This window comes from Seriola lalandi, unplaced genomic scaffold (genome assembly GCF_002814215.2).
Source record: "Seriola lalandi dorsalis isolate HSWRI2012SDOR001 ecotype SW California unplaced genomic scaffold, Sedor1 jcf7180002054581, whole genome shotgun sequence".
NCBI lineage: Eukaryota > Metazoa > Chordata > Actinopteri > Carangiformes > Carangidae > Seriola > Seriola lalandi.
The window spans coordinates 2,397,538-2,412,440 of NW_019525134.1; the positions used below are offsets into that span (position 1 = coordinate 2,397,538).

The 14,903-nt window shown below is 40.0% G+C and overlaps 2 protein-coding genes across 8 annotated transcripts in view; both read right to left on the minus strand.

The window, feature by feature from the left end:
- zswim7 (zinc finger, SWIM-type containing 7) overlaps positions 1 to 11,364 on the minus strand; it is a 17,766-nt gene extending 6,402 nt beyond the window's left edge. Inside the window, exons 1-3 of one of the 2 annotated variants that reach the window (XM_023418355.2) lie at positions 11,249 to 11,364; positions 9,285 to 9,306; positions 6,837 to 6,939 (exon numbers count right to left, since the gene is read on the minus strand). In XM_023418355.2, the coding sequence (XP_023274123.1) occupies positions 6,837 to 6,939; positions 9,285 to 9,306; positions 11,249 to 11,324 (201 nt within the window). In that variant the 5' untranslated portion in view covers positions 11,325 to 11,364. Of the gene's footprint in view, positions 1 to 6,836; positions 6,940 to 9,284; positions 9,307 to 11,227 lie in introns of both variants that reach the window. The other variant, XM_023418354.2, reaches the window with a different exon arrangement.
- Positions 11,365 to 12,368: 1,004 nt separating this feature from the next.
- ncor1 (nuclear receptor corepressor 1) overlaps positions 12,369 to 14,903 on the minus strand; it is a 51,479-nt gene continuing 48,944 nt past the window's right edge. For all 6 annotated transcript variants that reach the window (XM_087177136.1, XM_087177135.1, XM_087177134.1 and 3 more), the window contains one exon: positions 12,369 to 14,821. In XM_087177136.1, coding sequence (XP_087033262.1) covers positions 14,610 to 14,821 — 212 coding nt within the window. In that variant the 3' untranslated portion in view covers positions 12,369 to 14,609. The remainder of the gene's footprint in view (positions 14,822 to 14,903) is intronic.

Consider the following 14,903-nt stretch of genomic DNA (forward strand, 5'->3'; position numbering starts at 1 on the left):
CATTTTTAAACAACCTGTATGTGTCGTCTAATGGCCTTGGCTGACAGCACCGCCTGCCCACAGTGCTGCCGCTCACTCCAGCTATAGACAGTGATTTAAGTCTCGTCCTCATGCACATGACACATGAGGACATTAAGTCAGTGGATTAGTTTGACACTTCACAATAACTAATGCTCCCCAAGATGTGAGAGCAGGCTCCATTACTCTCCGGAGCTCCGATAAATTACCTTTCTCCGTGACCTACTAAAGTAAAAACACCTCATTTGTTCAATGTGACACTTCATTATAAATAAGGCACCAGAGACAATTACATGGGCTTAAAACTCCTCGGTAAAGATGAATAAAGCATCATACACAGCAGGATGGGGACAAAAGCAGGGAAACTGTGAGGACCAAGCCAAGGACCTCTACAGTTTCTAAAGCGCCAAGTTTATTAAAAACCAGCTCACACTCGGGTCCTTTTTGTTGTCTGCTGGCTTCATATATTATGTGGCTCTGCTGCAGTTCACACTGCAAAGCTGGCAGCTAATGTCACCAACAGACACACAAACTGTAGGCTTCCACTGCCTGGCAGGGATCCAGATTTCCTCAACAAACACTATACATCAAGAACTGCCATTCAGTGGCTGCAGATGGAGCAGTGAGAGTTCAAGCCTCAGCAATGCTCTGGCTCCTTCCAGCCTGAAATACTGGCTCTCTGGGGAATACTTCTCGGGAAGCCATTATGAGCAAGAGGACCATTAGTTTGGACGGCCCTCTGTCCACGGGTTTCACACCACAAACAGGGCTTCTAGGAAATTTAAAGTTCTGGGAATACACTGAGATACACAGCCCTTGTATATGTACTGATATGATGTCTTTATCTTGACTTCTGAGGCTTTGGTTGTTTATTCCATTCAAGAACCGACGATTTCCTTCAAGTGCTAAAAAGCTTTCAAGCTTTCTGTTTTCCATTCCAGACAGGAGAATGGTTTGGTCAACTAACACTGCTGGAGAAAGGATAAAATAAATTGGAGGGGCTCTGTAGCTGCTGCTCGTCATAACCAGGCGCTCACATCAGCACGTCATCATCTCAACTGCTCCTTTCACCGCCTCACAGACAGCGCACACTTTCTGATCAGAGAAGTCAAAAAAATAATAAAAGTGCTTGTTTTGTTCAACCAAAGACATTCTATTTACAACGATACAAAACAGCACATCCAGTAAATATTTGGCATCTTTGTCTATATCAAATGATTAATCAATTAACAATTAATGTCAGTAAACTACTACAGCTAATTGTTTCAGCACCACTGTCCTCATCAGCAACCCTTAATGTTTTGTTGAGTAAAAGACTCAATGCTGCCACCCACAGAGTGTCCATGTTCATACAGCTGAGTTTCACTACCGATGAGAATGCACTAACTACCTCCATGTCCCAGCAGGCTTTGGTACACCATCCCCTATGAAAAGGTCACTGAGTGTTAGGAATGAGATAAGGTGAAAAGCAGCTAAATGCCAAGATCTCATGAGTTATTCATTCCTTTTGAGGAAAGACGAGACCAAACAACCACGGCAACGTGAGAAAGTCAGTTGTGTCCCATGGAAACAGAATATTAACAGGAAATGACAAAAATGGCAGAACTTGTTAATTTATCAGCTTCTATTTCAGCATCTCTCTGACACAGTGCCCAGTTAGCACTCAAGTCAGTGTACTTCTAGTAAACTCAGTACTACATATGGTCTAAGAACATAGTTCATTTCCAAACACTGGTCTCATCAACTTCCTGAAAGCGTTTAAGAAATCTAATTTTTTATGCTTCTTTTTTCATGATCTGATGAGTGAAATCTGCTTGCTCATCCTCTTCCTGCCTTACAGGAAGTTTGTAAAGACACTTGAAAAGTGGGTGACTAATTGTAGAGAGGTTTATCTTTTAAATTAGCCAGTGGTCCTGCAACTGTTGTCACTGAGATCACTCCTCCAGAGGTGTAATGATGTTCTTCTAACTCTTAGTGCCGTCGCATGCTGCCCATGTATGGTCTGCCCTGAGTGAGAAGACACAGTAACTTCATGAGAAACTTCTCCTTTCCTCAACCTTTGTTTCTTAAAAGTGAGAGACGTCCTGTGATAATATTAAGCCAGAGCCTAAATTATATCTTAATGCCATTTCAACTATGTCCTGGTATTAGGATAGAAAGAGCTTGGTTTGTTTTCAGCAGCTGCCCACTGAAGCACTTACTGTCAAATTCAAGTTGAGAGAAGCAAAGACCAGTGTAAGCTTAATATTTGTGCCAGGGCTTTGAGACAGTCTATGAACAGACGCTGTATAAACTCAAGTCTCACTTAATGTATCTCTAACTGTCAAAACATAAGACAGAACCTGATCGCAGGAGCAACACTCACAGCTGTTTATGTGACAAAATAAACTCAATCTTCAAGATGTATGAGAGAGAGAAAGAAGAAGACTATGTGATTATTAATGTGCGATTCATGTGGTGAAACTTCGCTGTGAAGGCATGCGATTCACTGCACGATGTAAGCTAACGCTACTACTCTCAACAGAGAAGTCTGAACCTGCAGGCTGATGGAAAAAAGGCAGGAATATTCAACTTGGACAAATCTGAGTAACGATTAAGTCTATTACATAACTAATACAGTACATCTGATAGACACACATGACTAATCATCTACTGCAGGGCTTCATTTAAATGAATAGTCAGACATTTTGGGTAATGTGCTTATTCATTTTCTTGCAGAGAGTTTATGAGAATAGAGAATCAATGAGAATTAATAGAATAGAACGACAATAACCTGACTCTGTCTAGAAGTTACCAGCCACCAGATCCAACCAGCACCTCTAAATCTCACAGTTTAACACCTTATACCGTGTTTGTTTAATCTGTACAAAAACCCTCAATACTTGTATTGAATAACAATTTGCTGGGACCAGCTGCCAGGTAAACAGGAATCACCGCCTCTGCCAACCAGCCAAGTTGCAGGAAACACGGTCCCAATCTCTCCTTCCTCAGTTACAATGTTGAATAATGGCCAGGAGTGTTTTTTGCATGTCACAGTGAAGTTCACCTTTGAACTTTTGGATGTAAAATGTGGTCACTTCATCACTTTATCCTATTAGTCATTTGTATTAAATTGTCATAAATTAGCATATGAATTCTTGAGTTATGGCCAAAAAGGTGTTTTGTGAGGTCACTGCGACCTTGACCTTTGACCTGTGACCACCAAAGTCTAATCAGTTCATCATTGAGTCCAACTGGACATTTGTTCCAAATTACAAGGGAGATACTGCGTTCATGAGAATGGGACGGACATACGGACCACCTGAGAACATGATGCCTCCAGCTCTGCCTGTCGCTGGTGCGGAGGCGTAAGAAAGAGAGGAGTCACTTTGCTCACCTGAGAAACTGTCCAGATCATAGCCCAGAACAAAACTGCAACTTGTTGTTTTTACACCTCAGTGTTTGCACAAATTAAACAAAGATTTCATGTGCTAATTAGTAAGCTGGTAGGTAAACTCAATCCGTTTCCACCTGTTTGAGGGCTGCATGCTAAGCTAAGCTAATTGGCTGCTGGCTGTGGCTTCATATTTAAATCACACGGACATGAGAATGGTATCAATCTTCACATCTATGTCTTGGTAAGAAAGTGAATAAATCTAATTTCCAATAGGTTGAACTATTCCTCTAATAATAGTTTTCTCTGACATTAATCTGCAGCTGTGGGTGAGTGACAAACTGAAGTGTTGCAAGCGCCACACGTCAACAGTGGAGCGATAAAGCAGAGAAATCTGCAACCTTCCCACAGGTTCAGACCTGTGTCACCTCAACTAGACACTACAGTCAGATAGATACTGTACCAACCTGAAAATTATTATCAGTTCTTCTCAATTTACAAAATAATGCCATGAAAACTTCAAAGTTTGGGATGCAATCAACAATTGTTTACACTGTCAATTAATCTGCAAATTACTTATAAATAAATCCACTATTCATTTAGTAGAAATGTGAAAAAATAAATCAGAAACTGCTTCTTTTGTTCAACCAACAGTTCAAAAACAAAAACATATTTCATTTACTATCACATATGACAAAGACAAGCGGCAAATCCTCATAATCCTCACCCATTGATTAATTACTGCAGCTCAAAATATATGGTCACAACCTCAATTAGAACAAATACAATGTTTTTGGAATCACAGACCTTAATGTATAAAGATCATCAGAAAAATCTAAATATTATATATATATATATCTATAATTATATCTAGATATAAGAGGTCAGAAATAATTGGGAAAACTGACATGTAAAAACAAAGTAAACAGTCTATTGTGGAAGTTTGTTTTCCACTAAGAACAGAAATAGACTCTCTTATTCTGTGCTACATTTGCTCTCATGAAATAAAAAAAAAAAAAAAAGCATTTCCCAGAAGAGTGAATAAGAGAGTAAAAATCTATTATTCATTTCCAATACATTCTGCTGGACCACAAATGTCAAACAGCCGTACATGAAATGAGGTGAAACAATTAAGACAGCACCGACTGAGCTGAAAGTGTCCAAACAGTCTTTATTTAGCTGCATTGTATTTTACTGTTCCTTTCATAAAACTGTTTTTGCAGGGGCCTGAAGGAGTTTACAAGAAATTTAGGTCACAATGACCACATCCTTGGTGGACTGCCCTGTTCTCCCACAAGTAATTCTGCATTCTGTACTTTGTACAATATACTTTAAGAACTCAGTCGAGGAGACCACTTGATTAAGTTCCTAATAAGATATATTATATACACTCACCAGCCACTTTATTAGGTACACCTTGCCAGAACTGCCTTAATTCCTCGTGGCATAGATTCAACAAGGTGCTGGAAACATTCCTCAGAGGTTTTGGTCCATATTGACATGACAGCATCAGGCAGCTGCTGCAGATTTGTCGGCTGCACATCCATGATGCGAATCTCCCACTCCACCACAACCCAAAGCTGATCTGTTGGAGTGAGACCTGGTGACTGTGGAGGCCACGGGAGTTCAGTGAACTCATTGTCATGTTCAAGAAACCAGTTTGAGATGATTTGAGCTTTGTGACATGGTGATGTTATCCTGCTGGAAGTAGCCATCAGAAGACGGGTACACTGTGGTCATAGGAGGAAGGACATGGTCAGCAACAATACTCAGGTAGGCTCTGGCGTTTAAACGATGTTCAGTTGGTAGTAAGGGGCCCAAAGTGTGCCAAGAAAATATCCTCCACACCGTTACACCACCACCAGCAGCCTGAACCGTTGATCCGAGGCAGGATGGATCCATGTTGTCATGTTGCTGATGCAAAATTCTGAGCCTGCCATCTGAATGTTGCAGCAGAAATCGAGACTCATGAGACCAGGCAACGTTTTTCTTCTATAGTTTAGTTTTGGTGAGTCCGGGCGAATTGTAGCCTCAGTTTTCCTGTTCTCAGCTGACAGGAGGGGAACCCGGTGTGTTCTTCTGCTGCTGTCGCCCATCTGCTTCAAGGTTCCACGTGTTGTGTGCTCAGAGATGCTCTCCTGGGTACCTTGGTTGAAACGACTGGTTATGTGAGTTACTGTTGCCGTTCTATCAGCTCCAACCAGTCTGGCCATTCTCCTCTGACATCAACAAGTCATTTTCACCCAGAGAACTGTCGCTCACTGGATATTTTCTCTTTTTCAGACCGTGCTCTTTAAACCCTACAGATGGTTGTGCATGAAAATCCCATTAGATCAGCAGTTTCTGAAATACTCAGACCAGCCCATCTGGCACTAACAACCACGCCACATTCAAAGTCACTTAAATCAACTTTCTTCCTCATTCTGATGCTCGGTTTGAATTTCAGCAGATCGTCTTGACCGTGTCTACATGCCTAAATGCAGTGAGTTGCTGCCATGCGATTGGCCTATTAGATATTTGCGTTAACGAGCATTTGATCATGTGTACCTAATAAAGTGGCCGGTGAGTGAATATGTACCAGATGCATTGACAGAAAATGTGATCTCAGGGAGTCATTTCAAGTATCCGTCTCTCATTGACATTCAGTTGGCAAACAGTAGTGTGTGTGTGTCTGTGTGTGAGTCGTGCTGGGACTTGATACTGGACGCACCACGATGAAAAGGATCCAAGGAGTTATCAGAAGATTAAGATCCAAAGATGGCTCCAAATATCTGAGGCCACTTTCCCAAAACAGAGGTGATGTTTTTTCACTTCTAAACACCCAGAAATGAAAACCGGCAAACTACAAATAATGTATTCAAAATGAGTCACATCAGCTCCTGTCCTTTTGTCGGGATGGACTTCTAACATACTGACGCTGAATAGTGATCTAAAATATTTTGATTCATGAACAAATCTGGTGATTGAGGGGATTTTGACAGAGAAGGGGCTTTAAAGTTGGATGGCCACTGAAAGATGAAGGGATCAAAATTAGATTCTTTACTAGAGGTAACATTACTTACTAAAACAAGGTGCAAGGGAGATCATCACTAACCCTAACCCCTTTGATCTAGTTGTCAAATATATTTAGAAACTTATTAAAAGGATTGTGTGCTGTTTTGGTGAGAAGAACACAGCTGAACCAGGAGTCAGAGAACAGTGGAAACATGCAAACGACTAATTAAAGGGGCAGAAAATCCAGACGTCCAACAGTTTGATTGAGTGGAATGAGAATATTCCTACACACACTAATAATGCAGCTCCTACAAGTTGGAAATTGCCTTGCTGTGAAAGAACGTGGATATAGTTGCAGTAATTTCACGTTAAAATTCAAACCATTCATTTGCAGGATGTAAACTGTGCAGGTCGGATGCTGATTGTGAAAGCTGACGGATACATGACATACCTGGAAAGCCTTACGTCCACTGGGAGAGGACAGACAGGTGACTGATCGCTGGTCGACCAGGTCCAAAGCCTGTAACGCACAAGGCCCGAAGACAAACTTGAGACTGAAAGACACGAGGGGAAAAATGTAAGAAGTGAGGGAAAGACATAAAGACGTCTCCAACATTTTCTGTACTTATGTGCACAACACATTAAAAACAGCATGTTCTGTCAGGATCCCTGTGGAGCTGGTTTGGGGCGACTGTTGGTAGAAGAACCACCTCTGCCTCTCTGTCCTTTTTTCCCTGTATGACTGATGAATCCTCACACAGTGGTGAGTCTAGAGAGAGGCCATTGCTCGTTAGTTTTAGGAGTCTCACGCCATGATATTTAAAACTGATCCTTCAGATGGCAAAAACTATAATTGTTCTTGTGTAGCTGTGCTTTAATTATCTAAATTTACCAGTTCAGACCAAACGAGGACTGAGGGATATATTGAAATCAAAATATGTTACGTTATTATTATTCATTCACTATTATTCTACTATCAATATATCTATATGTATCTATATCACCATATGACAAGAATGCAAAGTACCATGACAGACAATCATATTGATGTTCAATATAATAAACTGTGATCCTCCGTTATGCATTACATCAGGCAAAACTTTGCTAATGTAAAACTAAAACTTGAATGAATCAGTGTGTTAGTTTTTAAATTATATTTTGTTTGTAATCAATAATGTGGAAGTTTTCCCAAGAGGCAAAGATGAGGGAAACTGGGAGATAAATATAAAAATGGATAATGATGTCTGCTTGTGAATTACCAGAAAGTGTGATGAAGAGCCTGTAAATGAGAGTCTTCCTGACGAGCAGGCAGGATGTGGCCATGTTGACCCAGACAGGGAACACCACTACACTCCCGGTAACTCTGATCATTATGCCAGGAACTGTGGCAGCAAAGACACAGAGTGGCATCACAGCACTGTGTCTCAGTGCTACGTCACCTGGCAAATCCAGACTGTAAAAATGCTTCCGTTGTCCTCCTTGGTGCGGTTTGCACACTTTACATCCACTCAGCCATTAAGCCATGTGCAGAACTTTTCCCTCACATCGTAACTCAGAAAGCCGAAGATAATACACTACCGCTCAAAAGTTTGGGGTCACCCAGACAATTTTGTGTTTTCCATGAAAACTCACGCTTTTATTTATCAAATGAGTTGCAAAATGAATTAACAACAGCTTAATGGGGTTGAGATCTGGTGACTGTGCTGGCCACTCCATTACAGATAGAATACCAGCTGCCTACTTCTTCCCTAAATAGTTCTTGCATAATTTGGAGGTGTTTACCAGCACCAAACCAACCCCAGACCATCACATTACCTCCACCATGCTTGACAGATGGCGTCAGGCACTCTTCCAGCATCTTTTCAGTTGTTCTGCGTCTCACAAATGTTCTTCTGTGTGATCCAAACACCTCAAACTTCGATTCATCTGTCCATAACACTTTTTTCCAATCTTCCTCTGTCCAATGTCTGTGTTCTTTTGCCCATATTAATCTTTTCCTTTTATTGGCCAGTCTCAGATATGGCTTTTTCTTTGCCACTCTGCCCTTAAGTCCAGGATCCCGGAGTAGCCTCTTCACTGTAGACGTTGACACTGGCGTTTTGTGGGTACTATTTAATGAAGCTGCCGGTTGAGGACCTGTGAGGCGTCTATTTCTCAAACTAGAGACTCTAATGTACTTGTCTTCTTGCTCAGTTGTGCAGCGGGGCCTCCCACTTCTCTTTCTACTCTGGTTAGAGCCTGTTTGTGCTGTTCTCTGAAGGGAGTAGTACACACCGTTGTAAGAAATCTTCAGTTTCTTGGCAATTTCTCGCATGGAATAGCTTTCATTTCTAAGAACAAGAATAGACTGTCGAGTTTCACATGAAATTTCTCTTTTTCTGGCCATTTTGAGAGTTTAATCGAACCCACAAATGTGATGCTCCAGATTCTCAACTAGCTCAAAGGAAGGTCAGTTTTATAGCTTCTCTAACCAGCAAAACTGTTTTCAGCTGTGCTAACATAATTGCACAAGGGTTTTCAAATCCTCCATTAGCCTTCTAACGCAATTAGCAAGCACAATGTACCATTAGAAAACTGGAGTGATGGTTGCTGGAAATGGGCCTCTATATACCTATGTAGATATTGCATTAAAAACCAGATGTTTGCAGCTAGAATAGTCATTTACCACATTAACAATGTATAGAGTGTATTTTCTGATTAGTTTAATGTTATCTTCATTGAAAAAACAGTGCTTTTCTTTCAAAAATAAGACCCCAAACTTTTGAACGGTAGTGTATATTTGTGGAAAGTCATAAAGTTGAAAACTCGAAGAGTGACAGCAAAATAATGTTATTGGTGGCAGAGTTATTGATAAATATCTGTGATGAAAGATAATAAGAAATGGAAATAAGACACTTACGCAATAAGCAGGTCATCAGGAACTGCAAAAGAGAAAAAATAATTGCTTAAAATGTGAATTACACAGATTTAAAGGTGACAAATTTTAAGTTTCAATTGTCTGCAGATAAATTAGGGGGAGAATCCATGATTTATCTGATTTAATGTGTTAAGAGCTGTCCTGTCCAACGAAATAATACAATGATAGTTACATTAATTTCAACCTGTTTTAACATCCTGCTTTTGTGTTGATGCTGTTAAATACACAGACAAAAGCTTAACATTTAACTGCTGTTACACTGCAAAGAAGCATTGCAACAAAAGCACTAAATTTTATGTCATTCTAATCAACAGAAAATTAATCTGCAGATATTTTGATAATCGAGAGATCGCTTAGGTCAATTTTCATGGTTCCAGCTTCTCAATTTGCGGCGTTTTCTTTGTCTCACATTGGCAGAGCAATACACTGGATATGACCTTTAGCTCTGGGAAATTCTGATTGTGGAATTTTTATCTATTTTCTATTTTGTTTTAACAGAGGGCGCAATTAATTCAGAAAATAATCATTGGGCGCACCTTACTCAATAACTCAATACTACTTCACATTTATCTGATGGGTGCAGTTACTAATGGTGTTAGATTTTATAAACAGAAAAAAGGTTTCTTAATCACATATATTGAAATTGTATAGTATTGCTGGTATTACTACTTTTTGGTAAAACATTGGACAACATTTTTGTCTCCCACTAGTGGCTGGAGAGGAAAGCTGAAGGCCCAACAGATGAGGGTTCAAGTTTAATAACTGATAATACGTGCAAAGAAATATGTTGAATGCCTTTGAGTGGCACAGTGTCAACTATTCAAACCCACAGTATTGTTTGGTCCCTCGACATGACTCCAGTGTACACATTAAAGCAGCTCTTCCCTCTCTGAAGCCAAAGCTAAAAATAAGAATGTACTTTTCAGTTTGGTCTTTTAAAAAAGGACCAAGTATAGATAAGCACAACCACTGATTAATGGTAATAAAAGTCCAAGGAGATTTATCAAGCATAATCAGGATTTAGGACTTGGCAGGAGGCAATCCTTGGTGGACAAAATAAACAAAACTTTATTGTAGGTTTTTGGTGGCATAACATTCCCATTCTCAGTCCTGCCAGAGAAAAACTGATCAGAGACAACTGTATTGTCAATAACTGTAATGTTACCTGTTGATCTGAGAGCCTGGTGATGAAGATTGGCTAGTCATGTGTGAATTACATCAGTCTCATTGTGTTGGACATAATACAACAATGGGACATTTTTTGATGGCAGCTAATAACATAAATGGCTCAGCTCCATTGAAATGTCCCAGTAAGCTCGAGTAAGCTAGCATTCACAACAGGCCTTTTCCACAGCGCAGTTCTCAGTAATACAATCTAATGAATTCCATTTGGCTGCTTTTATTTAGGGGTCACTGCTCACTGAGACACTTCATAGATTCCTGAGGTTATTAAGTCAAAATGTTTGCTGTGAAAGAAGGCCTCTACTTGGACCCCGGAAGTGGACACCTAAATGGAAGAGCCATTATTAAAATTATTTACATTTTTCCTACAAAATGTCTGCAGTGAATAAAAGTGTTTCTTTTCAGGTGTCTAGTGTTAACCCCATGTGTTAACCTAGTAACATGAGAAAAAGTGGAAGTGTGTTGCTAGAGCGCCCTCTACCGCCGGATTATTAAACCACACCGTTGTAAAACGCCGGAGTAAAACAAAATATGCCAAATACTGCATTAACATTAACACAACAGCAGCGTTTCATTAATGGAAAAATACTGTAACTATTCATTCCTGACAAAAGTTCAGTTAAAGTCAACTTTTCTCATAAAAACAAGCGATTTTGTCACAGTATGCTATACCCAACTGTTAGCTAGTGATGCTAACCACTTATACATTATAACTGCCCGAGGGCTAACGGTCATATATTTACCGTTTACCGCTCTCGTCTTACTTTGAGACGTTTCCTGGTATGTTTTCTGGATATCTCGGAAAAGTTGTTCAGCCACTGCAGGTAAAAGTGAGGGCATTTCTCACACGGGATGTCTCCTCTACAGGGAACGACCAAAATATTACCACTTCCGACTCGAAGTTTTGTTTTCCCTCCAAAATAAAAGGCCTACTAGAAATCAATTTTTAGTCTTGCAAAGTGATGAGGTAGAAAACAGTAGCCAAGGCAAATATTGCATAGGTTCAGACACTATGTTTGAGATGAAGCTAGTGACGGCATTGAGAATATAGCCTGCCTCTCACCAATAAATAGTCTCATTTGGTATGTGTATGTGGAAAAACAAACAGGCCACAGGTATAAACTTGTATATTAGTAGCAACAAGACAGGTTAATGCCAAACTATACTTGCTTTAAGTCAAATTATTTCAATTTACTAATGCTGCCCTATGAGGCACCAGTGGTTGAACTCTCAATTCATGTTTATTTATCTTAGCTAAAAAAAAAAGACCATTGTTCACTGATAAAACAGCATAATGCAGCTGTCAGGAGACATGAGATCAGCAGCTACAGGCCTTTCACATGAGGGACATTCAGTCCAGGGGTAATTAATAACTAGCCAATGAGCTAGCATGCACCACAGGCCGTTTACAAAACAGACATTTTGACGTTTTATGGCGGCAAAAACACAGGTGTTATTAATAACACAGATTTCTCCGTTTCAGGGTTCTGGTTCTGGGCACTATGGGTCACTGACATGACTTCCAGTGAAGCTCAGATGCAACAGAGACATAATTAATATTATTAATAACTTGAAATCCAAATATGTGGTATGAAACAACCCTATGTGAATTTTTACTGTTAAAAAGGCTCCCAACAGAAAGACAAACACACTTTTTCACTGCAGTAACCTACTTCAAACCATTATTGACCAATCTGCCATTTTCATTTACTAAGTACATATACAGCAGCAGGCCTGCTATAAAATAAAGCTATGATGTACCTCAACAACAAATTTTCGTACCACTTGTGTTTGTCTTGGTTCTGGCAGCAGTAGAAATGGGGGATGCAGTGCAGCATCATATTAGTCGATAAAAAGATGAGACACCTATGAAGAACATACACATTATTCAGTGGTGGACAACTGATCCACTTTATTTGATTGGTCTGAACTCTTGTAATAGCCTACTAAGAGACATTGTGCGATACAAACATTGCATTTCAACATCATAGGATACACGGGTTTTCAAGTCTCAATTTCAAAAAGACAAAAAAGTCACCACTGTGTGTTTGATAGAGAGCTGAAAAGATGCTCTAATTCTTTTTCGGCTTCATGTCGGATTTCTTTAAGATTCAAGTTTGTAAACTTTTTTTGTCATTGCCTTTGTAAACACATAACATCCCATCTAAATAGGATGAATAACAAAGATGTTGAAAATGACAGAAAATAAAAATCTGAACATGTGCTATGAAAAATGATTCAAAATCAAAGAAAGAAAGAAAATATCAAGTTTAGAGCAGAATGGATTAGTTGACTGAGCAAAGTGAAAGTGGAAAAAGCCAAAATATGGTGTTTTTTTTCACATATCTCAAAAAGACTTGCGAAGGAACGTTACTGCCATTTATGATGTTGACCGAGTATAATTTATATTCTAAGCTGTACGCCTGTTGATTGACACAATGAAAGCAGAGATTAAGTGGTCATAGTTTTGAATCACCATGACAGCAAACTCCTAAACATTTAACGGTACCATACACTTAAAACTGTAACTGTGATGCAAGTGTCACACTACAAACTCATGTACCAGCTACAAGAAAAGACAGGAAGTCAAAACATCCAGATTTCTGTGAGTGGTGGGAAAAGTTAAAGCACATCTGAATATACTCCTGTGCTGGAGGTTGAATAAGTTACACAGCAGGTAGTATGCTTTTTGTTGTCAAAAGCTAGAAAGCAAAAAAGTGCAACAATGGTGCAGACCATTCTTTATGTTTGGTTAGTTTTGTCTTTTTGTGTAATGGAAAGACAATTTACAGAGTTCAGATTTTGTCAGGACAGTATCAAAAAAAAAAGGGACTACAGAAACAAATACAAACATCAAACACCAACGTATATCTCTGAGAAAATTACTTAAAGCTGCCTTCTTTCTCAAGTCACGCGGCATGGCAAAACTGTCCAAAGAAAAAAACAAAACAAAACAAAAACAAAAACAAAAAAAAAAAAGTTCCTGACATACTTTTTTTTTTTTTTTTTTTTTACCATGACAACATTGCAGAGCAGATCATTCTGGACAGGCTGGAAACTGCAGAGAGAGACAGCAACATGTGCCACACCATGGTCAGCTCTATTTAAAAAAAACAAAAAAAAACAAAACAAAACAAAACAAAAAAAAAAACAAAAAAAAAAAACACATTGGCTCACTTTCATTATTCAGACTGGGTCCAGGAGTAGTCATAAGGATATCATCTTTTCTGGCAAAATTAAGCTTATATCAGACTTTTCACCTTTCTGCTATGACACCAGTGTTCTCAACTTTTGAAGACATTTCTCTGTCTAGAACCGGGTGAGAAGTTACATCTACCATCTGATAATTACAATCCATACATCATCTCCACTGTGTGGCGAAGACAGGCATCAGATATCAAAGCTGTTTGAAATGTTAGTCTGTGTTTTGTTTCATCCTCGAGTGTCCACGATGTTCAGGCTCTGGTGGTGCTTGATGGATGGCGCGCAGGGAAGCACAGTCTCTGTGCTCCACTCATGGTCAAGTACAAACCACAGGTCTGGTCTCTCTTAGCGTCGCTATGGTAAAAATATTAAAATGGGGGTCAGGTGACGTGGGGTGGAGATGGACTGGGAGAGACCAACTGTGATATTAAAGATTAAACCCCTACTCTTCCCATTTAAAGTGGATCAATTTAAAAGCGACATTAAAATAAGAAATAATCAAGGTAGGAAAAACACTGCAAAAAGTTACTCTATGTACATACAATGATTTTCTTAAAGACAAAGTATATCTTTACAGAAATCAAACAAAATTCAGAAATAATCTCTTATGTTGTTTCTTTTTACATATTCAGTTCTTCATCTTTACTATAGCTCATGTCATCCCCTCATCCCGACAGGCCGGGTGAGTGCTTCCGGACCAAAAGCAAGTCTTGTTCTGGAGAGCCCTGCCTGTCACAGGCTGCTGCTTGTACTCTTAGCCAACAGCCAGGGGGCGCCATAGCACCAAAATTAAAAAATGACACCACCCCACCTACTTGTCACACTCTCAAGTGAGCAAGGTTAGTTCCGGGAGAGGGGGGTGGACAGACAGGCCTCAGTTCAGGCGTCTCTTGTGGTTATTGGAGCCGTAGCAAGCAGGGCTCAGTCATCGCTGTCAGACAGGGTCTCATATTGCTCTGACAGCAGAGACTGCCACACGCGCTGCTGGGCCACCGGGGCTCCAGCCGGAGGCGGTTGCGGCTGCTGCTGCTGCTGCTGCTGCTGGCTCTGTATGGAGGGGGAGGCTATGGAGGTTGGTGGCGTGCTGCTTAGTATGCGCATGGTCAGCGGGTTGTAAGGGAACTGCATGGATCCTGCGGAAAGAAGAAGTGGAGAAAATTTAAAAATCAAGATTAACCGCACTTACAGTAGGTGACTGGTTTTCACAGACTCTGA